The following is a 25,732-nucleotide window of genomic DNA, read 5'->3' as shown; positions in this document are numbered from 1 at the left end:
CCCTAGCAACCACCTATTTTATATTAGCAACCGCCTGTTCGACCCTAGCAACCATGTTTTCACTATAGCAACTGCTTATTAGACCCTAGCCATGGAGTGTTTTGCCCTAAAGACCACCCTAACAACAGTATTCTAGCCATAGCTATCATTGTTTTGCCATATCAACCAGCTATTAGACCCTAGCAATTGACTATTTTACCCTCGCAAACACATAAAATCACACTTTTCTGAAGTGAGTGGCGCAGTGAGGGCAGTATTTATATCAGCCAGATGACGTCTTACGTTGTAATTTACTGCCCTAAACAAGTATTGTGCGTGCGTGTGTGCGTGTGTCCAGGCCACAGCACCAGTCATCCAGGAGTTTTTGACCATGATGGCAGTATGTCACACTGCCGTTCCTGAAAAGACAGAAGATTCCATCATCTACCAGGCCTCCTCACCAGGTACTGTAGTTCCATCATCTACCAGGCCTCCTCACCAGGTGCTAGTTCCATCCAAGGACCCCCAAAATGATATGCATTATTTTGCTTGTACAGTAGATCTGCTATTTTCACTATTGAATAGGGCTTACGTGGTCAACTCATAACATATTTTTGTAAGTTCGGGTTCTCGTGGGAGACACCAAATTTGTCTTCTTGGTCTTGAGCTGAATTCTTTGGGGGAAAAGCGATCTACACTGTAAAATCCTCAGTGTTAATTTAACTCTGTGACTGTAGAAATGGAACCAAATGCACCTGTAATGTGTTAAACTTTTCAGGACAGGAACCACTTTTTTGTGTTTTAAGCATTGTTATACTTTAGCTGTTGAAAAGCTCATAGCCCGCTAACATTTTTAACTCAAATCTTTGCTTCTGGGGGGGTCCCTGGCTGGAACAACATATTTTCAGATGGGGGGTCGGCGGCCAAATGCATATCATTTTGGGGGTCCTTCACATGAAAATGTTTAAGAACCACTGGCATAGAAACATGGGGGTTTTCAGAAAACTGTCAGGATTTAGAAGACATTTGTAGAATCGTCCTCGGGTCTAAATGCGTTTAAACACTGTTCCTGAGCACCCAGACGATGCATTCGTTTACCCCTACAGCCCACAATCCCACTCGTATTGTGTGTGCACGGTAAAGAATGCCATACTAAGGTGTGAACGTTGCGTGGCCGCCGTGTTGAAGGTTAGCGTGGCGGCGCTTACTGACAATTCACACAACTCAGTGATGCTCCTCATGGTTGCATTTGAGTAATTTTATCATCGCTGTCGGGTGGAAACCTGTCCAAAACTTTAGTTGTATTTTTTAGCCACTAGCCCAAAAGCCCATAGCGCGGCACCGAGTGCCGCGGTACTACGGCTTGTAGATCTGCTATTTTTCAATAGCTAAAGTATAACATAATCCTTAAAATATGGCGGTACAAGGTTTACATGTCATTTAACAACCATACAATGATGACTGTATTGTGTTTGTTCCAGATGAAGGAGCGCTGGTGAGAGCTGCAAGCAGCCTGGGTTTTGTATTCGCTGGTCGAACCCCAGACTCTGTCATCATCCAGGCTGTGAGTTACAACTCAAACAAAACCTTCATAAGCTCACTTTGGCAGAGGTTTGGGTGGGGTAGTTGCAAAATGAAGTTTACATTTATTACTGAAAAAGAATGCCGTACCTGGTTTGGTACTTGGTTTGGTTTGGAGTTAAATTGACTCGGCTGAATCCGATTTTGCAGTATTATTAAGGTTTGGTTCAACACGCTCAGAACGTCACAGCTTTGAAGTGGATCAATCTGCTGACTTGAATGATGACATCATTCGTTCATTATTGTTATTTTCTTTTCTTCTTCTTTTGTACAGTTTGGAGTGGAACAGAGGTTTGAGTTGCTGACTGTTCTTGAGTTTACAAGGTAACACATTTATTTATTTATTATTATTTTATTATTATTATTATTATTATTAGGGATGTTAACAGTTAACCGGCTTGTTAGCCACTCGTTAAAAAATATCAGAATATGTTTTTCACAGTTAATTTCCTCGTTTATTATGTCATTACATTAAACAGACTCGGGGAGGCGCAAGAGAATAGTCTAAGAGAGGACACTAGAAGGAGAAAAATATTATTTCTGCTGTTACGCTATGCGAGCTTTGGAGCGAGGGAGGTAGGCCATTACGCACAGACGAGAACGCAAACAGTAGCACAAATCCGACTGCTACTTGTTGGACATTACGTTACGTCCTCGGACACTGGGTCAGAAAATGAAGTGAAGAGCTACTTGCGGGAGAGTTCATCTCCCTTGGAATTAAAAGTAAACAGCCTCAGTTTCCCCACACTGGCTACCTTAGCCAGGCAATATCCGAGTACCAGGGACTTCGGTTCCCTCCGAGAGAGTTTTCTCTCCACCCGGGCGGCAGGGTTAAACTTAACAGTACACTTAACAGAACTGTGCACTCGCGACTGACTCCAGAACACGTCCACATGTTGATCATCCTTAATAAAAAGTGGCCAGTGGTAGGTTGCTTCGATCTTGACATATTATTTAGTTTTATAACCCATTCAGGACCTACAAGCTACAAGCCGGTGCCGTGCTATACGAGCTTGTACATCTGCTATTTATTTTAATCGTGAAAATGTGGCACAAATCTTTGAATATATATTCTTTCAGAGCAAACGTTTTTAACTCAAATCTTTGCTTTTGGGAGGTCCCTGGAACAACATATTTTCAGGTGGCGGTCCGCAGCCAATTACATATATCTTTGTGGGGATCCTTGACATGAAAATGTTTGACGAAGACTGACATATAAACATGGGTTTTTCAGAAAACTTCCCATAGAGCTGTAGAAGAGCTTGTTGACTAAAGGCCTTTTTAGGTGATAAGGTGACCACCGAAAACTACAAGCGACTCACTGCTGCTCACCCAAACACACCTCTCTGTTTTTACTAACGACCGTTTCGGTGGTCACCGTATCACCTTAAGACGACGCCTTTATACTTTATTATTTGATTAAGCCTAAAACAATTTATTTGTATTGCTGAATGCTGCTGTTTTTGTTTGAGCATAAATACATGTCTACCATTCGCCTACCATGTTAATTCAGTGTAGGCCAACAGTACGTGCATATTTAATTTTGGGTTGGAAAGAAAAAAAAAAATCCGTTAATTACCCCGGATAATTCTATCGGCTAACGGGAAATTATCCTTTACTGGCATCCCTAATTATTATTATGCCTTTATTTCTGTCCTTTTGTCTGCCAGTATGTATTCAGCATCTGTTTTGAATCTAGAGTTTTATTGTATCTTGTCTTGGCTGTCTGACTGTATAATACGTATCGGTAAATATAATTTTGTGAGCCCTCTTGTCCTGTTGTCATAGTGCCAGGAAAAGGATGTCGGTGATAATGCGAACTCCATCTGGGAAAATTCGACTCTACTGCAAGGGAGCAGTAAGTACTACAACATTGTACTTCTTTTAGGGTTCCTTTAACATTCTACTGTTCACACATGGGAATTTGTCTTTGGCTCCACTGTAGCAGCAGTGTTCATTTTGACAGCAAATCTTTATGTAGTTTTAGTCATAGACTTTTGAATAAAATTCAATTTAGTCATATTTATTTATTTATTTAGTCATCTGAAATGTTGACTACATTAACATAAGATTTTAGTTAACTGGAATGTACAGTTGCTTAAGGTTTACTAACATGTATTTCAGTGGGCTGTGATAGGACATGATGCCCTGATCTGATTTATTCTTCACTGCATGCCAAAATGATCTGATCTACATCTACATTTTGTAGATCAGCTGACTTGTCTTTCGTCAAGATCATCAGACTATTAATCTCTCTCTGTGTGTGTGTGTGTGTGTGTGTGTGTGTGTGTGTGTGTGTGTGTGTGTGTGTGTGTGTGTGTGTGTGTGTGTGTGTGTGTGTGTGTGTGTGTGTGTGTGTGTGTGTGTGTGTGTGTGTGTGTGTGTGTGTGTGTGTGCGCGCGTGTGCGTGTGCAAGGACTCTGTGATCTACGAGAGACTGGGAGCCAGCTCCAAGTACAGTGAGGTGACGCTCGTGCACCTGGAGCAGTTTGCTACGGAAGGTAAACGTGTTGCTCGTACACACAGCTTTCAGTCGGTGACCACGTTTAAACGCTGACACACATATACCTGTTTCAGCCCCCCCCATGGTTATCTGCCAGCTACGTATACAGTATATTCGTACCCCCCCACCCCCCTTTACACCATATATGAAGTGGTTTAGCCGAAAATCAGAACAACATATTTTCAGAGTTTTTCAGAAAACTGTCAGGATTTAGAAGGCATGTAGAATCGTCCTCATGTTTTTGGGGGTTGGGGGCTTCTCTGATGCTAATGGGGAGTGCATTCCACAGTGTTGAGCCAGCAAATAAAGCCCTATCACCCCCAGGTACGTTATGTGTTAGTCACTCCTTACTGTACACATTCGCCTTTTTTTCTAACCGTGTATGTGATGATTGTTTTTGCATATAAGTGTGTATGTCTTTAAATGTTTTTGATGAATTGAAAATGATGGACCCTTATGGAAACAAGTCTTAGTGCTTTTTCTGGTTTTATCCTCTTAGCAGATTTTGTATTGACCTGTACCTTCCTTGAACTGTACCCATTCTGCAAACTGTTAATACAATGTTCAATCAATCAATCACTAGCGACCACGCTGGCATCCACAGGAACTCCCCAATTATTAGAATAATAAACTTAGCTTTTGTGTGACGCTGTAACGTTTTACATTTCTGTACTCTTCACATTATTCTCCTCGTCTGTGTCTCTGCGTTCGTTCCAGGCCTGAGGACGTTGTGCTACGCCGTGGCCGACGTATCCGAGGAGAGCTACTCCTCGTGGTGCGAGGTGCACCGGAGAGCAGCCACCTCGCTCAGTGACCGCGCTCTGAAGATGGAAGAGAGCTACGACCTCATCGAGAAGGTCAGTCAGATAACATTTTGTAAAAGAAAATACATATTTAGCCCCATGTTTGAATGCCCCCTTGTAAAAAATTGCTAAAATCGCTAAAATGAAAGAAAGCAGCAAATGAAAAAAATAATAATACTCATCTTTTACTTTCCCTAATAACAACCTAAAACATGAACCTTGGTTGAAAATAACTAAAGTTGTCCTTTAAGTCAAAGTACATAGCGGTATTACCAGCTCAGTGGCCTTGTGGTTAGAGTGTCCGCCCTGAGACTGGGAGGTCGGGGTTCAATCCCCGGCTGGGTCATACCGAAGACTCTAAAAATGGGACCCAGTGCCTCCCTGCTTGACACTCAGCATCAAGGGTTGGATTGGGGGTAAGTCCCTGTGACATACTAGCGTCATGTCCAGGGGGTGTACTTGTACATCATGTCCAGGGGGTGTACTTGTACAACAAGCTGCCTCACGCTACAGAAACAGGAGATAGGCTCCTGCCCTATGGGCCTCATGGCTCGGCAAGGCTACTTACTTACATACCGGTATGTATTGGCATCAACCTATACTTAAAGTAACAAAAACAAAATGACTCATTACACAGCCTATTTCATATCATGGTAATTGGATTATAATTTGTTATCATTAACCACCTCAGTCTCATCTCACTATCTCAACTGCTTGAATTACTCCTCTTGTTGGATATGATTATGAAGAGAACACACTGCAGTTAAAAGAAGCAACCACTAGGTGGCAGCCGGGCTCTTTACATCCTAAAAAAGCCACCAGGATTAGAATTGCCTTCATTTGACAGTGTGATTTCAGAAGTGTTTCTCGAATGTTTTCATATCAAGGGACCCCCAAATTAATAATGTATACAAGTATGTGTATAAGTCAGGCTTTAGGTGATACTTGGTGTTTTTTTCTTTTCCCACACAGAACTTGCAGCTGCTGGGGGCCACGGCCATTGAGGACAAACTCCAGGACCAAGTCCCAGAGACCATCGACACCTTGCTTAAAGCACACATCAAGATCTGGATCCTCACCGGGGACAAGCAGGAGACTGCCATCAACATAGGTCAGGAGGACACGCACACATGCACTCGCACGCACGCACGCACGCACACGTCTGTGTTACTATGCTTGTGAGGACATCCGTGTTTTACGACTGTGATGTATGAGCCTAATCCTTAAAGCTGAAAGTAAGGCGTGTAACTAATCAGGCATGACATTTACATGAAATCACTTACCCTAACGTTTTAAATAATGACATATCACTTAATGCACAGGCTCCTTTATTTGAGTATCCTGTCATGCTCTGTGTTCCTGGATTGATTCTCAGGTTATTCCTGCAGTCTGCTGAAGAAGAGCATGGGACTGCTGGTCATCAATGAAGATACTGTCCATGTACGTGTACATGTACTGTAGGATTTAGAATGTCGCGTGTCTGCATGGATTAAAGTTCAGATTAAAGTTCAGACTTGGGGCCGATTCATACTCCCATTTTACCGCTGTTTTTCGGCACTGTAGTGCCGAAATGATTTCAGCTCGTCAGAAAATGTCACTAGCACTGAAGAGCTGACTTTAGGACGGTACCCGCCTCCCGAACCTCAAATGACGTCACATTGTAGGCTCTACAGCGCCGAACCGACTTTTATTCAGCTCTAAAATAGGAGTATGAATCGGCCCTTGGCCTGACAAAAGGTTTCAGTCATGAGATTCTATTTGACGTCATTGTTCCATGCGTGTGTCATATAGGCGACGCGGGAGGCCCTGACTCATAACTGCAGCGTGTTGGGGGCGCGGCTCCACAGGGACAACGAGCTGGCCCTGGTGATTGACGGGCAGACGTTGAAGTACGCCCTCAGCTCCGACGCCAGACAGCACTTTTTGGACCTGGCCCTCTCCTGCAAGGCTGTCATCTGCTGCAGGTACACACTCACACACACACATACACACACACCAGCCTCGCGGTGTGGCAAACGTCAGATCGTGCCACCTCAGGCACGGCTCCTTATACTTCGGCACGCCGCCGGTCCCCTGACGTTGTCCTCCCGTCCTGCCTGCACGCAGGGTGTCTCCCCTGCAGAAGTCCGAGGTGGTGGCGCTGGTCAAGCAGCAGGTGAAGGTAATCACGCTGGCCATCGGCGACGGCGCCAACGACGTGAGCATGATCCAGACGGCCCACGTGGGCGTGGGCATCTCCGGCCAAGAGGGACTGCAGGCCGCCAACTCCTCGGACTACTCCATCGCTCAGGTGAACGGCGCCAGATAAAAGGGTTCCCACATTTTTTTAGGCCGCGCCACCTCAAAATAATCATATATTTGAACTTGGGACACCCACCCCCCCACCCTGACTAGCACTTGGAATTGTAGGCATTATTGCATCTAGTTTGATTCGGTCCTAAAACATATTTTAGGACATAAAAATATATATTAATAGCCAGCTAGTTTTTCAATGTTTGCCTCTTTCTTACATAATATTTGACACATTGGCCAATTTGGCGTTTAAAAAGGTCTTAAAAGTCATTACATTGTAACTTTAGAAAATAGAAATGTGCAGAGATATCCTGTATACACTTATATTCTGTGTGTTTGTTTGTTTACCGTTAAATGAGAAAACAATGTTGCCTATTACACTAATCATCTGAGCCCAAACATGGCTTTGGAACCCCTGCACTAGAGTGTGGTGTGGTTGAGAGATAAAAAAAAATTGTGGAGGTGGGTTGTCCAGTTTCATCAGTGCCAGCTTCTTGCTTCTTACAAAGCAGCGTCGCTGCTTTGTGCCAAACCTGTAAACTCATCAGTTCTGCTATACTGAGATAACTTTCACCTCCCTCGAAGCAGAGGACATTTGTTTTCATCTCGTTCTGTCTTTATTCGTTTGTAACCGCTGTGTTACTGTTTGTCTTGTTTTGAATCCATTGTGATCGTTCAAGTTCAAGTACCTGCGGAACCTGCTGCTGGTGCACGGAGCATGGAACTACAACCGCGTCTCCAAGTGCATCCTGTACTGCTTCTACAAGAACATAGTGCTCTACATCATAGAGGTACTACTACAGTAGAACTAGGGATCACGGGTTCTTTTTGCTCCCGATCCAATTCCGATCATTTGATTTTGAGCATCCGCCGATACAGACTTTTCCCGATCCGATAATCTTATTTTATAGAACACATTTATGCCATATCACAATAATACAATATCCCAAATCAGACAATATCCAGTCTAATATCATGATACTAGGCATGTCCCGATGACGTTTTTTTTTTTGCTCCCGATCCGATTCCGATCATTTGAAAATGATGTGATCGGCCCCGATTTCCGATCACCCGATCCGATCAGGACAACCCTAACCTAGTCTACATCATAGAGGTGTCTACTACTGTAGAACATAGTACTTGTACTGCTGTGGTCGCCAGAGCTGCTCAAGTTAGATCGTCACAGCTGGCCCAGAGCACAACATTATAGTCCAGCAATTTAGTCATTTTCATATTCATATAACGTTTTTTGTGTTTGCAGATCTGGTTTGCCATTGTAAACGGTTTCTCTGGACAGATCTTGTTCGAACGCTGGTGTATCGGACTCTACAATGTGGTAAGTCATCTATTTTTATTTCTGACTCTTAACTATTAGAATAAAATACTCAAATGCTGTTCAAGAAAAAAAAATTACACTTAGGTTAGGAGGTTAGAGGGTTGGGTTGTGTAGTTAACTTTGATGAAGGCCATAATGCTTGGCTGAAATGTACCGAAAACAGAAAAACACTTTTAGGAGCAATGATGTTTTGCAGACTTATATATTTTTTACTGTTATTCTTTGTCCAGCACCAGTGACGAACTGGATGTGTACAACCCACTTCTGAACTTGTGTAGTTAACTTGTCATGATGTAACTCCATACATTGGTGAGATATCTTCAGTATAGTTGCTCCGTTGATTGGAAATGGATAATGCTAAACTGTCTACTTACATTGAACAGTGAAACATGTCTCAAAGTCACTCGTTTAGCACATAAATGGATGCAAACAAATTGGATTCAGCCAATGCACATAAAAAAAAAACATGACACTGCATATTTAGTCATACAAAGGACAACTTTTCCTGAAGATCCCGATCGTAATTCAAATAGCAAAATCAGGCCAAAGCGATTTTTTATTTTTAAGCTGTGTCAAATGTTATGTATTGTCAGAATCATTTGTGTTTTACTTGTGTGCTACGGGTTTCATTTTGGATTTCTAATCAAGCAACTACTAGTGAAGATATCTCACCAATAGTATTTGGAGTTTCACCACAACCCACACACGACTCTACCAGAGTGTGTCATCTTGCCTTACATGAAGATGTACATTTGATGCGTGCCAGATGTTCACAGCCATGCGTCCTCTGGCTCTGTGTGTTTTGTGTGCCAGATGTTCACAGCCATGCCTCCTCTGGCTCTGTGTGTTTTGTGTGCCAGATGTTCACACACAGCCATGCCTCCTCTGGCTCTGTTGTGTTTTGTCTGCCAGCTTTTCACAGCCATGCCTCCTCTGGCTCTGGGGATATTTGAGCGCTGCTGCAAAAAGGAGACCATGTTGAAGTACCCTGAGCTCTACAAGACGTCTCAGACCGCCCAGGGATTCAATGCTAAGGTACAAACTCCAACCATGTTCGTCTACCTGGGACCACAACAATACTAAAGCCAAAGTACAGTAACTACAAACAAATATGTACCGGTACTTAGCTCAATCTGTGCCAGGACCGTTTAGTTACGTTTTAAGCAGTAAAACCCCCTGTGCCAAGACGTAAAATTACGTTATAAAAAAAAATAATAAAAAATCAATTCAATTTCTTTATATATATATTGTTTTTAAGATTACAAAAAAAAAGTTTTTATGATGTGCACGCGATGTGCACATGGATACGCCCACGGTTATTTATTCTTTAAATTCTTTCAAGTGTCAACTGATCAGCCAAATGAGAGATTGGCATATATAAGTGATATCACAAAGGCTAATTTATTTTACTTTTGGGATACACAAATAAGTGTCTCCAAAAAACGTAATGTATTTACTGCACTTTGGCTTTGTATGGCAGAATAATTAATTCACTCAATATTACATATTCATTCAATAATGTGAATGTGAAATACGTATATAAATATTACAAAGGTTGTTTTTTTTGTTGTGGAAAAAGTAAAGTATAATATTCTGATAATCATTACTACTACTGTATAGAGTGTTTGTTCAGTAATAACGGGTCTCCCTGTCTCTCTGGCTCTTTGAAAAAAAAACGTTTTGTTTTTCCGTATCAGGAGAGAGAACCCATTCATCAGCTCCTTCAATTTGATAGTGTTTCCACTTTCTATTTTGTCCGCTCATTTATTTGTGTCATCACTTCCACTTTCACTGTAGTTTATGCTGTATCCTGTATGAATTCCCTCATACTGATTGGATATAACTGCTAATTGCGGGGAGCCCCATTTAGTCAAACACTATCTATTCTATACCAATGATCACTATCAGAAATCAATTACGTATGTCTAGATCTCTGCACTGAAAATAGAAGATTTGCAAGTTCACAATGTGTCACGTTGAGACGTGTAGATCGTCTATTTCCCCAGAATAGGGACAATGCTAGGGCTTCATGTGGTTAAAAGAAACCCATGCATGTGTTCCTTCCATAGACTGTAAAAAATATGGACAAAGCGTTCCCCGGGTCTAACATCGACGTAAAATGAAGCCTGTAATTCCTTGCACTGTAAGTCGCCATATTTCTAGATCCGCCATTGGCTGGCTCCGTTTGGGCCCAGCTGGCCATTGGCTGGCCCAGACAACGAGGCAGGACTTCCCCCCCTTACTCTTCGTTGGTTTTTATTTTGACTGAACGGGGGGTGGCTCCCGATCATAGACTGTAACGGTAGCCACGCCCCTCAGAACATACGCGACTTTATGGTAATTATTTAAATAAATGGGACCATCATTTTCCAAAAAGAATGAGAAATGAGACTTTTAACTAGTGACTGGACGCAGAAAGTATTCATGGCCATGTTTATTAAGGTAATACAGTCTAATACAGTCAGTTTTTTTGGGCCCAATGACAGCGCCACAACAGGCCATTATATGAACTTTCAGGAAGTCCCGATTTCCTTAGTGGCTTCACGAAATATCTGTCTGACTGCCCCCCTGGTTCCTTCTGTGCAGGTGTTTGGGGCCCACTGTCTGAATGGCCTGCTCCACTCCATCATTCTCTTCTGGCTCCCCCTGTTGGCCTTCAAGCACGGTACACTCAGCACTACCACATGGTTTTCACCACTTGAGCAAGCTTTTCGATCGGCTATTAAAAGAAAAACATTGCAGATGTACAAGCTTACAGCGTGGCACGAAGTCACACGCTGTGAGCTTAATGTAGAGCTTCTTGCTATCTTTGAATAGCCATCGTACAAGTAAGACGCGTGAACGCGGGAAGCGAACGCAGCTGTTGTGGCAGTCTGACACACACGCATACACTGACCTTTTTCTCTTTTTTTTACGTTTTCATTTTTTTTACGTTTTTTGTTGTTCTATTTTAAGTTCTTTTTCAATATTTTTTTATTTATTTTTATATATATACACAATTATGCAATACAAAAATCGTTTTTCTTTGTCAAGGCTGGTACGGCTGACTTTAACATCGATTTGTAATTTCTTCAACTGGTTGGCTGTATGGCTACCAAAACATCTTAATTCTACATATTGTGCTAATTGTTTATGAAACACAGCACAGCACATATTAGGCCTTGTCCTGACAACACTTTTTCAGTCATGAGATTTTATTTTGCTTTAGTCCATGCAGACAGACAGACAGTGTAGGAGATGCAGACAGTATGGCAGCTGAGAGGGAGACAGACAGTAGGACAGCTGAGAGGGAGACATTGTAGGAGAGACAGACAGTAGGACAGCTGAGAGGGGGACAGTGTAGGAGAGACAGGGTAACCACCCTCTAATAAGTGTACACTTTTTGTTTTTGCTGTGTATTCGTAATGTAACATTACACATGTAGCGTAGCATTATGGTCTATTTAAAAGCACCCGAAACGAAATGCCACAAAACCATGTTTGGATCAAACTGAACCGAGACAATTGTTTCTATGTTGCAGACACCGTGTCATGGAATGGAAGGACATCAGACTACCTCCTGCTAGGGAACATGATTTATACAGTAAGTACACTATGTTATACAAAAACCTAATTTTGTGGGTAAATAATGATGTTGCAGGCTTTGTGGAATTGTGGTACGGTTACAGCATAAACATTGCACGTTATGATCACTATCGTTACAGCATACGTTAACTAGAAAGTTGCAATTCTGGTGACGTGAGCAGGCGAGGAAGCCGCTTGGAAACTAATTCAGTCTTCTCATCTTCTTCTGTTTTTTATGCATTCTGTCTTGCCATTTATATTACATATTGTGATTGTCACTTTACGTTTACATTAGGTGACATAAAAGTTCTCGGACCTAGAACAATAATGTGTTGCCTAGGCCCTACAGTAACCACCCTAATTAATCACTTGAGACTGGATTATACTTGTGTAAATAACCCACCTATAAGCTCACCAAGTGTCACAGTCCAGCTTGTAGACCGGCAATTTTCGCTGTGGGCACTGGCGGCCTTATATGTGTTTCAATCGTTTCAATTGAAAAAAATAATAATAATTAGTAGTACCGGTAGTAGTAATTGTTCCCACTTCCCAGTGTGTGCACTCACTGCACTAGCAGCGCTGACAGTTATACCTTAAAGTAAAAAAATGTTTAATCAAGCAAGCTGCTTTTGTGTATTTTCTACTTGGCTGTGTATACTGTTCATGCGTCCGATAATACACACTGACACACAAAGCTTTTTTTGTTTGTTTTTTATAATTATGAATTATTAAAATGATGACGTCATGAACGGGGCCTCCCGATCCTTAAGGCCGCCCCCTGGCTGTGGGACACCGACGTAATTAAGCGTACAGTAGGCCTATAGATTAGACGTGATCATTTCCGTCTATACAGCCCAAAATGGTGGCGGCTCCGGGGGTTCATGTGGCCGTGCCTCTTTTTTTCCTCCCTGCAGTGTGTGGTGGTCACTGTGTGTCTGAAAGCTGGCCTGGAGATGTCGTCATGGACCGTGGTGAGTTAGGATGACCGCCTGCTCAAGTAGCCATTGTCGGTGTTACAAACACCTTGAAATTTGGGAAACGTGAAGTGTGTGTGTGTGTGTGTGTGTGTGTGCGTGTGCGTGTGCGTGTGTGTGTGTGTGTGCGTGTGCGCGTGCACGCCTCCACAGTTCAGCCACGTCTCTCTGTGGGGCAGTGTGGGCCTCTGGCTGATCTTCTTCTGGCTCTACTCCAACCTGTGGCCGACCGTCCCTATCGCCCCCGACATGCCTGGAGAGGTACTGCACACACAGTCACACACTGTACACACCACATAATAATAGCTGATAGATTCATACAGTGCTTTTCTTTCTCTTTTTTTTTACGATATTTTTGGGGCTTTTTCTGTCTTTATTGGATAGATAAATATTGACGATAAAAGGCGTGCGTTTGGGGGGGACATCATACCTCGGCCTCAGCTAGGAAAGGCCATCCTGAAGAGGTGGGTTTTGAGTGTGGTTTTGAAGGAGAGGGGGGCATATTTCATAATGGTTGGGTAGTGCATTCCAGGGGGAGGGGGCAGCAACAGAGAAAGCTCCCAGACAAGAAGGAAAAAAAACAAAAAAGAAACAAAATTATTATATTTTTTTCAAACGCTTTCAAGATAAAAAAAATTCTTTAGCAGATGTGACACGCTGTGAGCACGCTTTGGTCTTGTACAGTACATCCGCATTCAGGCTGCATTAACACATGTTGCTGGGAACCCCCTGGAGGGGTCCCTGGGCCCCACTTTAAATTTGAGAGCCACTGGCCACAGCATTTCTGGGGGTCCCCAGCCCAAAACGTTGAGAACCCCTGATGTACAGTAGATTGAATGTATTATTGTGTGGTTTGTGTTCCAGGCCGGGGTGATGTACACCTGTGGCGTGTTCTGGATGACTCTGCTGCTCATCCCCATCACATCTCTGCTACTGGACGTGCTCTTCTCTGTGTGAGCTAAATACTCTCCCATGTACTCTCAATACGGTCTAAATACTTTGAATTAATCTGCAGTTAGAGGGAGCAGAGATCTTCTCCAGAGGTGTAAAGGGGCTGTCTTCTGCAGTTGCGTGCGTGTGGACTGTTGCTGCTGGCTCATTGGGTGGAACATCTCCTGTATTGACCAGTCAAGCATTCTTTGCATCGCCATTTAATCCCTACCCTTCCCATTTCCTACCCGTGGAAAGTCATGAAAACATACAACATGAAATGTATGCAAAACTTGCGACTAAGACATAAGCGATGCACATGTAAAAGAAAAAAGAAATAGCCTACACATGTTCACAAACACACAAATTCACAGAAGATGGACGTCTTAACCACTTTAAATATAGGGAAATGATTGTAGATCTGCTATCTTCTCAAGGTGGCTGGATGGTTTTATTTTATTATATCTTTTTTGTCCCTTCCAGGGTGAGGAGGGCCGTGTGGAAGACCCTTCTGGATGAGGTACAGGAACTGGAGGCCAGCTCTCAGGACCCAGGAACTGTGGTGCTCAGCAAAAGGTGACTTAAAGGCATAGAGTTATGCCAGCTATTCATTTCAATGGAAGTTGCTCAGTGGCGTTTGAAGGATCCGCGGCTCTACTTCCACATTTTCTCGATTTGGACACCAAACATTTGGTGTTCAAAATGCCGGAAGTGCTAACTCGCGCCTGAATCATTTCATGAACGAGCGCGCTGTGTTAAACCCCCAGCTGCGCGCTCTTTTTCTCGTGCTACATGCACGAGCAATACCGCCCGGCCTACAGTTCCAATACCGCCCGGCCTACAGTTCCAATACCGCCCGGCCTACAGTTCCAATACCGCCCGGCCTACAGTTCCAATACCGCCCGGCCTACAGTTCCAATACCGCCCGGCCTACAGTTCCAATACCGCCCGGCCTACAGTTCCAATACCGCCCGGTCTACAGTTCAATACCGCCCGGCCTACAGTTCCAATACCGCCCGGCCTACAGTTCAATACCGCCCGACCTACAGTTCAATACCGCCCGGCCTACAGTTCCAATATCAGATCAGCCAACGCAGGGAAGCTGGAAGTACCCTCACTAAAAACGGCGGGACAACGCTCCACACGTCCCAAACTCTTCTCCCTTCTGGCTCCAAAACTGTGGAATGCACTTCCCATTGCAGTCAGAACTGCAGCATCACTCCCAATCTTCCGCCGTAGTCTGAAAACCCACCTTTTTAGACTCCATCATGGCCCATAGCACTTACCCTACCCCCTTAGATAGCATTTCTGTAGACTTAGATAGCATCTGATACAGACTTAGACTTAGATAGCATCTGATACAGACTTATAGCATGTTATGTAGACGGCACTATAATTGCATTGTATATAGTCATAGCACGCCATAGTACATAGCATAGTAGTATATATATAGTTTATATGTATAGTCTCATAATATAGATATTCCACTGTTACTTTCTTAGCTTACACATGTTTTATGATAAATGCTTTTGTGATGTATTCCCATGCTTTTGTTCTTGATTATTGTAAGTCGCTCTGGATTAAGAGCGTCTGCTAAATGCCTAAATTGTAAATTGTAATACCGCCCGGCCTACAGTTCCAATACCGCCCGGCCTACAGTTCAATACCGCCCGGCCTACAGTTCCAGCTTTGGCCAGTATTTCTCGTGCCGTCACATTTAGGACTTTGTCCTTTTGTATGTACTGTATTTATTGCTTTTCACATGGTGTCCAGTAAAGTAACCATAGATTGTCAAAAGTCCAAAATACAACATACAATTACAATACGTACAAATACAGACAATAACATAAATCAATCAACATTTCAATTAACATTTAGGACAGTTTAACTCTGTCTTGTCTGGTGTTTCCGTGTGGTGTTGACAGCCTGACAGAACGAGCACTGCGTCTGAAGAATGCTTTCAGAAGAACGTCCGACACGTCCTGTCACACGGAGAACATCCAACAAAATATGCTGCGTGAGTGGCACACACACACACACACACACACACACGCACACACACATGCACACAGCCGTGATGGTCATTCATGGTTGTTTTCACGGAATCATCAAACCATGTACATAGTATGCACTTCATTCCCACTGCTGTGAATACTGTGTGACTGCCTTTACCCACAATGCCATTCTTTCCCCCGTCGCCTGACAGGCATGCAAGGGATGACTCTGTCATTCCCAGTCTGAAGGTCAGTTTGTTTCACAGGAGATGGTGGCGTCGTTAGGTAGACGTAAGGCTGCAGCATACTCCAACCGACGTTCAAACCTTTGTTTCGGATTGAATAGGAAGAAGAACTAAATTAAGAACGTTGGCAGTGCCTGTCAGAACTTTGTCGATCTTGTAACAATGTTCTGACAGAATACTCGCGTTGTCCCGGTGTTTTGGTGAAGGTACCAACAGATTCCTTCAGTGGCTTGTCAGCCAGAAGACGTCTTACGTTTACTGCGCTATAAAACAAACACTAAAGTCCTTAGAGTTAGCTGGCAAATAATTAATTACATCATAACTGCCTTAAACAAATATAACGCCTATAACGCAATTTCAGAAAGCCATGCATTGGAGGGGTTAGCTCCACTTTATTGTGCCTCTGTACCTGCCATCTGGCACAAGCCAATTCCTCCCCAACCCAATGAAGACAACATGACATGTCTTCTGCAACGGACGCCAGTCAAAGGTACTGTAGCACTCGCCTCGTCTGTGTCATTGCGACAAACACAACCTGGAAGGCAGTTAATTAATGGAGAGAGATAGTGCACACTTTATACATTGTGTCTGTCGGCAGAAATGGCGAGATCTCCGAAACAACTTATATCAAAGCACATCGAATGATGAAAATAAACAGTGGAGTGGAGATCCAGACAGAATGACGGGTATCAACTTAGCTGAGTCGACTCGTGAGGCGGTATAAAACACTGTTGTCCTTGAGGGAACCGAAATTCGTTCTTGTTCGGTTGGGATATTGTTGCAGCCTTAACCCCTAACTTAATGTGTGTGAAGATTAGTTGCATAGTGACGTAGGTAGACAGACCCCTTGTATGTGTGTGTGTGTGTGTGTGTGTGTCTAGGTTTAATGCCGTTGTGTGCTATGGGAGTCCATGGATTCAGCTGCTGTTGGTATTTGTCAAAGTAGTGGTTCTACAGTAGCTATTCTACCACCTTGTTAAACTGTAACTATGGCGTCCCTATTTATGGAATGTCATTATAGGTGAAAATTCTCAAAAATAGCCTAGGACTAGTATATCGTGTCTGGCGGGTGGAAACCTCATTATGTCCAAAACTGTTACTTTTCAGGATTCAAATAAAAAAATAGCAGATCTAAAAGCTCAAAGCCGCGTTTCAAGCTTGTACATCTGCTACTTTTGAATATTATGGAGATGAGAGGTTTCTGCCTGACGGCAACGATTTGCTAAATGCAAACGGTGTACACCGGTGTCACACGGAAATAGCCGATCTGCACACTAATAGCCGCTGTCGATCAAATAGTAGATTGGCTATTTCCGTCATGCGACACTGGCATGTGATGAAGTAAGTTCACTGATTCACAACTGTGGTTGTGTGGATCCAAACTACATTTTCTGTCCTATATCAACTTGTTATTTTTTATTTTTTTAAGATATTTTTTTTGCGGCTTACGCCTTTTATTAGTTTTTGAAGGGACAGACAGTAGGCTGACAGGAAACGGGAGAGAGATGGGGGGAAGACATGCAGTAAAGGCCGTGTCGGGCTCGGGAGTCGAACCCGCGGCACACTGCGACTGGATTACCAGTCGGGTGCCCAGACGGTTACGCCACCGCCTGGGCCACAACTTGTTATTTTAACTGGTTCTTAACTCTGGTCCTGCTGATCCAGACTACCACGTTTCTGTCCTGCCACCTTATCCCAATTAGACCTGGAACACCTATACGTTGTTATAACTTTTAGGATTAGGCGTTTTTAGAACTCTAAATATTTTCCTAATCGTGTGGAATCGTGTTCCTTCTGGACTACTAGATTTCTCTTCTACCGCCTTGTTAGTAGGTTGTGTCAATCTATGCAGGTTTCTTGATGAAATGGATTTCTTCTTATTTTATTTTTTTAAAGATAATTCAGTGACCATCTAGTTTCTAGTGTCATTGGCTGGTTCCATTGTAAAGTCCCACTCTCTACACGTGGGTTGTAGAATGATTTGTAACGCGCAGTCTTGTTTTGTCGCGCAGACGGATACGCCTTCTCTCAGGATGAAAATGGAGCCGTTTCGCAGTCTGATGTGATCCGCTCCTACGACACGACCAAACCCACGTGAAGGTCCATCCATGGTCCCTCAACACGCCACCAAAGTCACGTGAAGACCCATGGTCCCTCGCCACGTTCTCCAAATCCATGTGAAGACCCATGGTCCCTCGCCACGTTCACCAAACCCATGTGAAGATCCATGGACCCTCATCACCACGCCACCAAACCCACGTGAAGACCCATGATTCCTGGGTTTCATGTCCCCCTTTAAGTGGTGAATTAGCCGTTCTTCTTGACAGAGTAGCCCGACTAAAAGTTTTACATGAAAGAGACACCATTCTGCACTGTGTTCTAAATTCTCTCTCACTCGTTCCATGACCCCTTCCTGGGGTCAGCCCTATGTTCCCTCAGTTTAGGGTTAGGTTTAGGGCAGTGGTTCTCAAAGTGGGGTCCGGGGACCCCCAGGGGTCATTGAGGAGTTATGGGTCTGTGACTGAGGGAGTGTGTGCAAATGAAAAACCCTCACCATTTTGGTTACATTTATTTCACTCAGTTAGGATTTCATGGCATAGATTGGGGTCCCAGAGATAGACAATTGTATCGAATTGGGATACTTGGCCTCATGCATATCACACTGAGGGTCCTTGAAATGAAAAACGTTTGAGAATCACTGAGGAGTTATTAGGTTGAGTTGGGGCTAAGGTTATGATAGGGGTTCAGGTTGAGTTAAGGGAACATAGGTACGCTCTCCCACCCTGCTTCCCATGGGTTTAAGTGCATTCATTTCGAGCTGAGAGAAAGAAGGAGAAAAAAAAGCCACTGTGTTTTCTGCCCACCACTGCTACGCAGGCTGCGTAACGCAGCAAGAAGGGACAAAGTACATTTACAACAAGTGTTTTGTCTTTGCACTAATTTTTTACTATTGAACATTAGTAGAACTGTATTTTAATGTCTGAGGAAGTGTTTAAAGGACCATATAACGACCATCTGGCATGTTTATCCTCTTGACCATTGGCTCTTTTCGACTGCAAGAACTAAGAGCCGTGCCACGCCGTGTTCCAGGTTTATTTCCTTCTCGGTTACAGTTGAGGTTCCCACAACCTAATTTGGGCCCCGTTCAGGACGAAACCCTGAGTTTTGGGAAGCCATAAGACAGAACTGAGAACTTGTAGAGCTTGTGAGCTTGTAAATCGGCTATTTTCAGCTTTTTTATGACTGTAAAAACAAATCAGAACTTCACAACAGCTTTAAGTTTCATATTATGGAAGGTTCTGGGGTTTGTACCCGTCGTAGTCGAAAAGAGCCACACGACTCACGGTATATACTTGACATTACTGCCGACCATTTTTACAAAGCACACAGTTTGTTTGATTTTCGAGGATGCCGTTGTATTCCATTCATGTCAGTATATGGTATGAAAATCAACTTGTAGAGATTTACTTTACCGTTGCATTTAATGCATTTTAACCACATGAATCCCACCGTCCCCATTCTGGTATGATCATTTGGGCGAAAATAGCGGTCCTATTAGATCTCACAATGTGTTGCATTGTGAGCTGCTATTTTCGGTGAAGATATTTGTTGTAGAGGGAAATACAAGTGGACCTAATATAGAGCCCTGGAGGACTACAGTCAACTAAGTATTACCGTTGCTGTCGGGCAGAAAGCTCTTATCCACATATTTTTACTTTTGTTTCTTTTTTTTGTAAATTAACGTCCTGCTTGATCATAAAACTGTCCAATGAACCGTCCAATTCGTAAATGAACGCCCTGCTTGATCATAAAACCGTCCAATGATGTTTCGTTACATTGATTTACAAATATCAGTCTAAGACAAGTGCATCATTTATTTGGACCCCTCCCAGAAACAGCCTTTCTGTCCTGACCCCTTTTATCCATAATTATTACTATGGATTAGATGGTTATTCGTCTCAACTGCTCATATTCAGGTAAGCTCAGTCAGAACTAGAGAGGAAAATGTAATGTAAAGGTGTAAGTTTACAATACCTGAAGTCTGAGAATAAAGCCTGTAACAGGACATTTTGTACAATATTTGGCCAATGACGTATTGACGGTGGCATGGTTCTTTAGAAGGTCAACTACGGTATGATACTGTTTCTCAGCCGATCTTACCATGACCACACGTATGACATGACCAGTGGTGGACAAAGTACTCATACCCGGTACTTGATTCAAAGCATAGATAATTGAAAATTGCTCTGTCAAATTGTAGTACTGTAGTACTGAAGTCATTCTATTCAAAAGTACAATAAGTACACATTCTTTTTTAACATCAGTGCATTGCTGTATACATATTTAGACATTTTCCAAAATAATTGAGATTTGTTTTCACAATAATAAATAGAGAATATTTAAGAGTGAGACTACAAGCTTACAACACACTCAAGTAAAGTGCAGATGCTCAAACCATTTAAATGCACTCCTACTGTGTCCACCTCCACTGCACATACAGTACAGTATCAAACATATCACACTTCCTGCCACTATATGCTTCCTACTTGAAATTGAGACCCTGTGATGCTGCTTATTAATTAAGAATGTGTTTTGAACATTAACAGTTGAAATGGGTAGTAGTCTAGTATTTTACCATTTACGAATGTCTTGACTACGCAACAGTTGTCATTGCAGTACTAACGACTTTAACAAAGCTCACATTACAGGATAAATGGCATTTTAATACTAAAATCCCTTTGCATTCCATCGTCCAACTGACTACAGATAACTGTCAGTGGCGTCCTGGGTTCTGTTTTTAATGATGACGAAGTTTTACAAATGTACATTTCTAATGCTGCATTATTAATTGTTGCATGGTTTGCCGTCCAATTGTGTCTTTCACGGCCATGCATATTTCACTGTCAATAAAGTACCTGGAAGGTTTCTTTCATTTATGTGTTCAAACCAGTGATAACATTGCACAACTATAATTATAGTATGATTTAATTCATGTTTCCATATATCAATTCTATCATTGATCATAATTCATTGCCCCGCAAAGCAATTTCATAATTGGTGTAATGAGGGCTGTCTTGTATAGGCCAGAATTTGTGGCCAAAACCGAATAGCCAAATTTGATTAAAATTATGTTTTTTGTTATTGTTTTCATGGCCGTACCTTGTAGAGCTACATGATGATAATGGCAAAAGACATGATTACATTTTGATCACGTCATCACAACAAAACTAGGTTAACGAAGGTAAACCTGGTTCTTTGACTATTCAGTTTTGGCTCTAAAATCAACTGAACCGATTACCGAATGTTAGGCTATTCGGCAGAATAGTCTCGGTGGCTGAATATTGGTAGTCTAATATTCGGTGTATGTCCATGTGTCAGCCTCAGGTAATATTGGGTGTATGTTTGTCACAACCTCAGGTAGTCTTGTAGGAAGGTGAATATTGGGTGTATGTACATGTGTCACAGCCTCAGGTAGTCTTGTAGTTAGGTGAATATTGGGTGTATGTACATGTGTCACAGCCTCAGGTAGTCTTGTAGTTAGGTGAATATTGGGTGTATGTACAATTGTACATGTGTCACAGCCTCAGGTAGTCTTGTAGGAAGGTGAATATTGGGTGTATGTACATGTGTCACAGCCTCAGGTAGTCTTGTAGGAAGGTGAATATTGGGTGTATGTACATGTGTCACAACCTCAGGTAGTCTTGTAGTTAGGTGAATATTGGGTGTATGTACATGTGTCACAGCCTCAGGTAGTCTTGTAGGAAGGTGAATATTGGGTGTATGTACATGTGTCACAGCCTCAGGTAGTCTTGTAGGAAGGTGAATATTGGGTGTATGTACATGTGTCAGCCTCAGGTAGTCTTGTAGGAAGGTGAATATTGGGTGTATGTACATGTGTCAGCCTCAGGTAGTCTTGTAGTAAGGTGAATATTGGGTGTATGTACATGTGTCAGCCTCAGGTAGTCTTGTAGTTAGGTGAATATTGGGTGTATGTACATGTGTCAGCCTCAGGTAGTCTTGTAGTAAGGTGAATATTGGGTGTATGTACATGTGTCAGCCTCAGGTAGTCTTGTAGGAAGGTGAATATTGGGTGTATGTACATGTGTCAGCCTCAGGTAGTCTTGTAGGAATGTGAATATTGGGTGTATGTACATGTGTCAGCCTCAGGTAGTCTTGTAGGAAGGTGAATATTGGGTGTATGTACATGTGTCAGCCTCAGGTAGTCTTGTAGGAATGTGAATATTGGGTGTATGTACATGTGTCACAGCCTCAGGTAGTCTTGTAGGAAGGTGACGGTGGGGTAGCACATTAATTAACTGAAAAAAGAAACGCGTATCCTTCCCATTATAGTAGATTTATTTTTGAATAGCATTTTAATGCATTTCCTTTTTTGGTTTAAAGCTATTAATTATTAAGACTCAACAACGCAGGAATCACAGGGTTGCAAATGCATTTTCTAAAACAATATTCCTATTCAAGGCTACAAATTGATGTATGGTTTATTTTTAGATTATGCTTAATTTCAAGGGTTCACCTAAGAAATTCCCCCATAAAATGGTTTGCTGATATAAAAAGGTTTGAGAATCTCTGCACTAGTCTAATTAAATCACAATGAACACAGGGCCATTATTAGATCTTGATCTGACATTGTTGGTGGTCGGCCTACCTCTTTACACACACACTGTCCCCCTCTGGTGGTACACTGACCATTGACCAACTCTACCACCTCAAATCCAAGGCCTCCCAGCAGGCTGGAAGGGCAGTCTCACTGTCCACTCAGCTCAGCTGCATGCAAACAGTTGTTGGTAATAGATTAAATACGTTTAAACAACAGTCAACATAACACATTCATATATGGCCTATATAGGCCATATAAGAAATGGCACCTTCCTTAATGCACTTTAAACAATAGGGATCAAATAAGAAACATACAGACATGTATTATAGCCTATTCTAGATTTTTTTTATTGAGTTTGGTAATGACAGACTTCAGATTTCAAGTAAATTACATATAACAGAACCATTCTCAAGAAATGGAAATTGGAATCATTAATATAATGAAATAGATAATACAAAACTAAACTAAAAACGCTGCGCATAGGACTTTTAGTGTGGGTGTCAGATACCCGGATTATGACCTCCTCCAACTCCTCCGGTGACATTCAACTAGGCCAGATCACAGCCCATATGGGGATGATCTTTACATCAATTTCAGGACGTCTTCACCAGTTGAAATAATAGCTTATTCTGAGCCCGATCTGACTATGATATGGCCTCAATCGGACTCTCTCTGATTCATCTTCGCAGAATCTATGTTGGTTGAATTCAGGTGATGTTCTGGGCCAGATCTGACTAGTCTTGTTCTGGGCCAGATCTGACTAATCTTGTTCTGGGCCAGATCTGACTAGTCTTGTTCTGGGCCAGATCTGACTAGTCTTGGTATGACTTGATCTGGCCCCAATCGAGACGTCACTTAGTCACTAAATACTAATTTGTGGAGGTCCTGACTGTGCTTGCTGGGACGTGATTTACGTCAATGTCATTCGTGTCTGGCAAGCACGCCAGCAGGTTTCTTCATGCTGCTGGCTGGCTGAGATGTACTGGAGGCTCTGAATGAATTATCTGTCCTACCTCTCTGGATTTGGGTTTGGGTTGATTGGCTGAGATTGTTCTTTGTACTGGTGCATCCTTGATTCCTTGTAGGTTGGCAGCTGGTTGGCTGGCTTCAAGTCCTCTGGCTGGGCCGGATGTTATCTGACATGACGTCCACCTCCTCCATGTCATAAAACCTGTACAGTACAGTACAGACAGTACAGTACAGTGATAGAAAGTCTTGTCTGATTCTGATCAATCTATTTATGTTCTTCTCTCTGTGTCAAGTCAGGAGAATGAGAATCCTTCTGAAAGGCAAAAACCATGTATAAACGTATTGCCTCCCACTCTGATTGGCTCAGCATCCCGAGAGGCAGTCTGACTCCAGCAGTGTGTGAAGTGTGTCGCTCGGCGTGGTGGTGCTCGCATTCCCCTGGTGCTCCGTCAGTCGCTGGATACCTGCTCCGGTCACTCGGGTAAGACTCCAGGCCCATCATTCTCACCAGCAGGTCTCGGTATTGTCGCTCCGCGATCTTCTCCTCGAAGAACTCGGAGAAGGTCTTTTTGTAGCGCAGACTCATCCCGTACTTCTTGGCCATCTCCACCAGTTGGGGAAAGTGGACGAGGAACTCGGGGACGTCGACCACGCCCTCCAGTTTGAAGTGATACTGACACCCAAACGGGGGATACACCCCCTTGCGGTTGAAACGAACGCTGTACAGCTCGTTGCCGAACTCCAGACCATCGGACGACTCCAGGCGCTTCACGAGCTCGGAGGCGTCTGGAGTGGTTCCCATAAAGAACCCTCCGGGTCGGAGAGACTCGCAGGCGTTCCGCAGCATCGCGTCGGCCTGGCGGTACGACTCGAAGGAATAGTGGCACACAAACTGACAGCTGCACACGTCGTACAGCCTGCCACGCAAGTTCTCATGGTCTGACAGAACGTCCTTGGTGCAGTCGGCGGGGATGAACTGTGCCTTGAAGATCTTGCCGTTCCTCCTCTTCATCTCTTTGTAGCGACTCTCGCATTGTTGCACCGAAACCTCTGCGATGTCCGCGCACACCAGGTGTCCGATGTGTCCCTTCTGCCATTTGAGCAGATCGCCACCTTTCCCACAGCCCAGGTCCAGCACGGAGATGCTCCTCTGGGTCTGGCCGGTGGCGGTGGCCTCTCTCACCTTGCCCAGTGTGTCACTGATTAGGACGCTCTTGATCCAGTTGTTGAAGTTTCTCATGTGAACGATCCTGCTTCTGCGACGAACGGCCAGTCCATCCTCCCGTATGCTGTTGTAATGACTGGCCACCTTCAGACTGTGGCCTGTGGTTGCTGGCTCTGACTCCATTCTAGTGATGCTGTTCATGACACGGGGTGGATTATGGGTGTACAGTGTTTGTTGTTGTTGTTGTTGTTGTTTTAGATTGGGGAGTTAGTCAATCTATCCCTCTTGTCTGTCAGTTACTTGTCTCTGTGTCCCTTTGTGTATGCATCTCTGGCTCAGTTTAAATTGTGTCCTGTTTGCTTCTGACACTGCCTTTTGTATGAGGCCGTGCCAACTCTAATATATACAATTGAGTATTTGCGTCACTTTGTGATTGATTGACTGAGCTTTGCATGTTGTTTGTGCCAGCCTATAACTTAGGTAGTGGAGATAATGGGAAGAAAGAGGGGCTGGGACAGAGAGCGGGAGAGAGAAGGAGGGGGTAGAGGTAGGCCTACTGTAAGGATAGATACTGATAGATAGAGGGGAGTGAAAGAGAGAGAGAGAGAGAGAGAGGGGAGAAGAGAGGGAGAGAAGATAGAGGTGTGAGGGCCACGTAGCAGCCCCAGACCTCTAGTTTGTCAACAAATGAACATGGTATAAATGTCGGACGTGACGTCAACAGCTTACGTCACCCATGACGTCACCGCTACCTACGCGAGTCGCGAGGTCACGTTGAG

The 25,732-nt window shown here is 43.3% G+C and overlaps 2 protein-coding genes across 3 annotated transcripts in view; one reads left to right on the top strand and one right to left on the bottom strand.

Annotated features, from left to right (window-relative positions):
• Nucleotides 1-21,133, top strand: part of LOC310878151 (phospholipid-transporting ATPase IA-like) — a 38,958-nt gene extending 17,825 nt beyond the window's left edge. Inside the window, exons 15-35 of one of the 2 annotated variants that reach the window (XM_083792302.1) lie at nucleotides 338-443; nucleotides 1,461-1,543; nucleotides 1,835-1,884; nucleotides 3,349-3,418; nucleotides 3,977-4,061; nucleotides 4,781-4,920; nucleotides 5,839-5,977; nucleotides 6,242-6,306; nucleotides 6,658-6,830; nucleotides 6,973-7,156; nucleotides 7,839-7,949; nucleotides 8,420-8,494; nucleotides 9,407-9,529; nucleotides 11,081-11,159; nucleotides 12,015-12,076; nucleotides 12,972-13,028; nucleotides 13,185-13,292; nucleotides 13,896-13,984; nucleotides 14,445-14,537; nucleotides 15,887-15,978; nucleotides 18,213-21,133. In XM_083792302.1, coding sequence (XP_083648428.1) covers nucleotides 338-443; nucleotides 1,461-1,543; nucleotides 1,835-1,884; nucleotides 3,349-3,418; nucleotides 3,977-4,061; nucleotides 4,781-4,920; nucleotides 5,839-5,977; nucleotides 6,242-6,306; nucleotides 6,658-6,830; nucleotides 6,973-7,156; nucleotides 7,839-7,949; nucleotides 8,420-8,494; nucleotides 9,407-9,529; nucleotides 11,081-11,159; nucleotides 12,015-12,076; nucleotides 12,972-13,028; nucleotides 13,185-13,292; nucleotides 13,896-13,984; nucleotides 14,445-14,537; nucleotides 15,887-15,978; nucleotides 18,213-18,298 — 2,070 coding nt within the window. In that variant the 3' untranslated portion in view covers nucleotides 18,299-21,133. Of the gene's footprint in view, nucleotides 1-337; nucleotides 444-1,460; nucleotides 1,544-1,834; nucleotides 1,885-3,348; nucleotides 3,419-3,976; nucleotides 4,062-4,780; nucleotides 4,921-5,838; nucleotides 5,978-6,241; nucleotides 6,307-6,657; nucleotides 6,831-6,972; nucleotides 7,157-7,838; nucleotides 7,950-8,419; nucleotides 8,495-9,406; nucleotides 9,530-11,080; nucleotides 11,160-12,014; nucleotides 12,077-12,971; nucleotides 13,029-13,184; nucleotides 13,293-13,895; nucleotides 13,985-14,444; nucleotides 14,538-15,886; nucleotides 15,979-18,212 lie in introns of those variants that run through there. The other variant, XR_014570862.1, reaches the window with a different exon arrangement.
• Nucleotides 21,134-24,053: 2,920 nt separating this feature from the next.
• LOC310877761 (mRNA cap guanine-N(7) methyltransferase-like) lies at nucleotides 24,054-25,136 on the bottom strand (the record flags this gene model as incomplete). The annotated part of the gene is made up of 1 exon (XM_083791710.1): nucleotides 24,054-25,136. The coding sequence occupies one exon, from the start codon at nucleotides 25,134-25,136 to the stop codon at nucleotides 24,054-24,056; it is 1,083 nt and encodes a 360-aa protein (XP_083647836.1).
• Nucleotides 25,137-25,732: the final 596 nt, after the last annotated feature.

Source organism: Protomyctophum parallelum, assembly GCF_964188405.1.
Source record: "Protomyctophum parallelum genome assembly, chromosome: 20".
Taxonomy (NCBI): domain Eukaryota; kingdom Metazoa; phylum Chordata; class Actinopteri; order Myctophiformes; family Myctophidae; genus Protomyctophum; species Protomyctophum parallelum.
The sequence above is the reverse complement of the archived record's forward strand: the minus strand, read 5'-3'. Positions and strand labels throughout refer to the sequence as shown.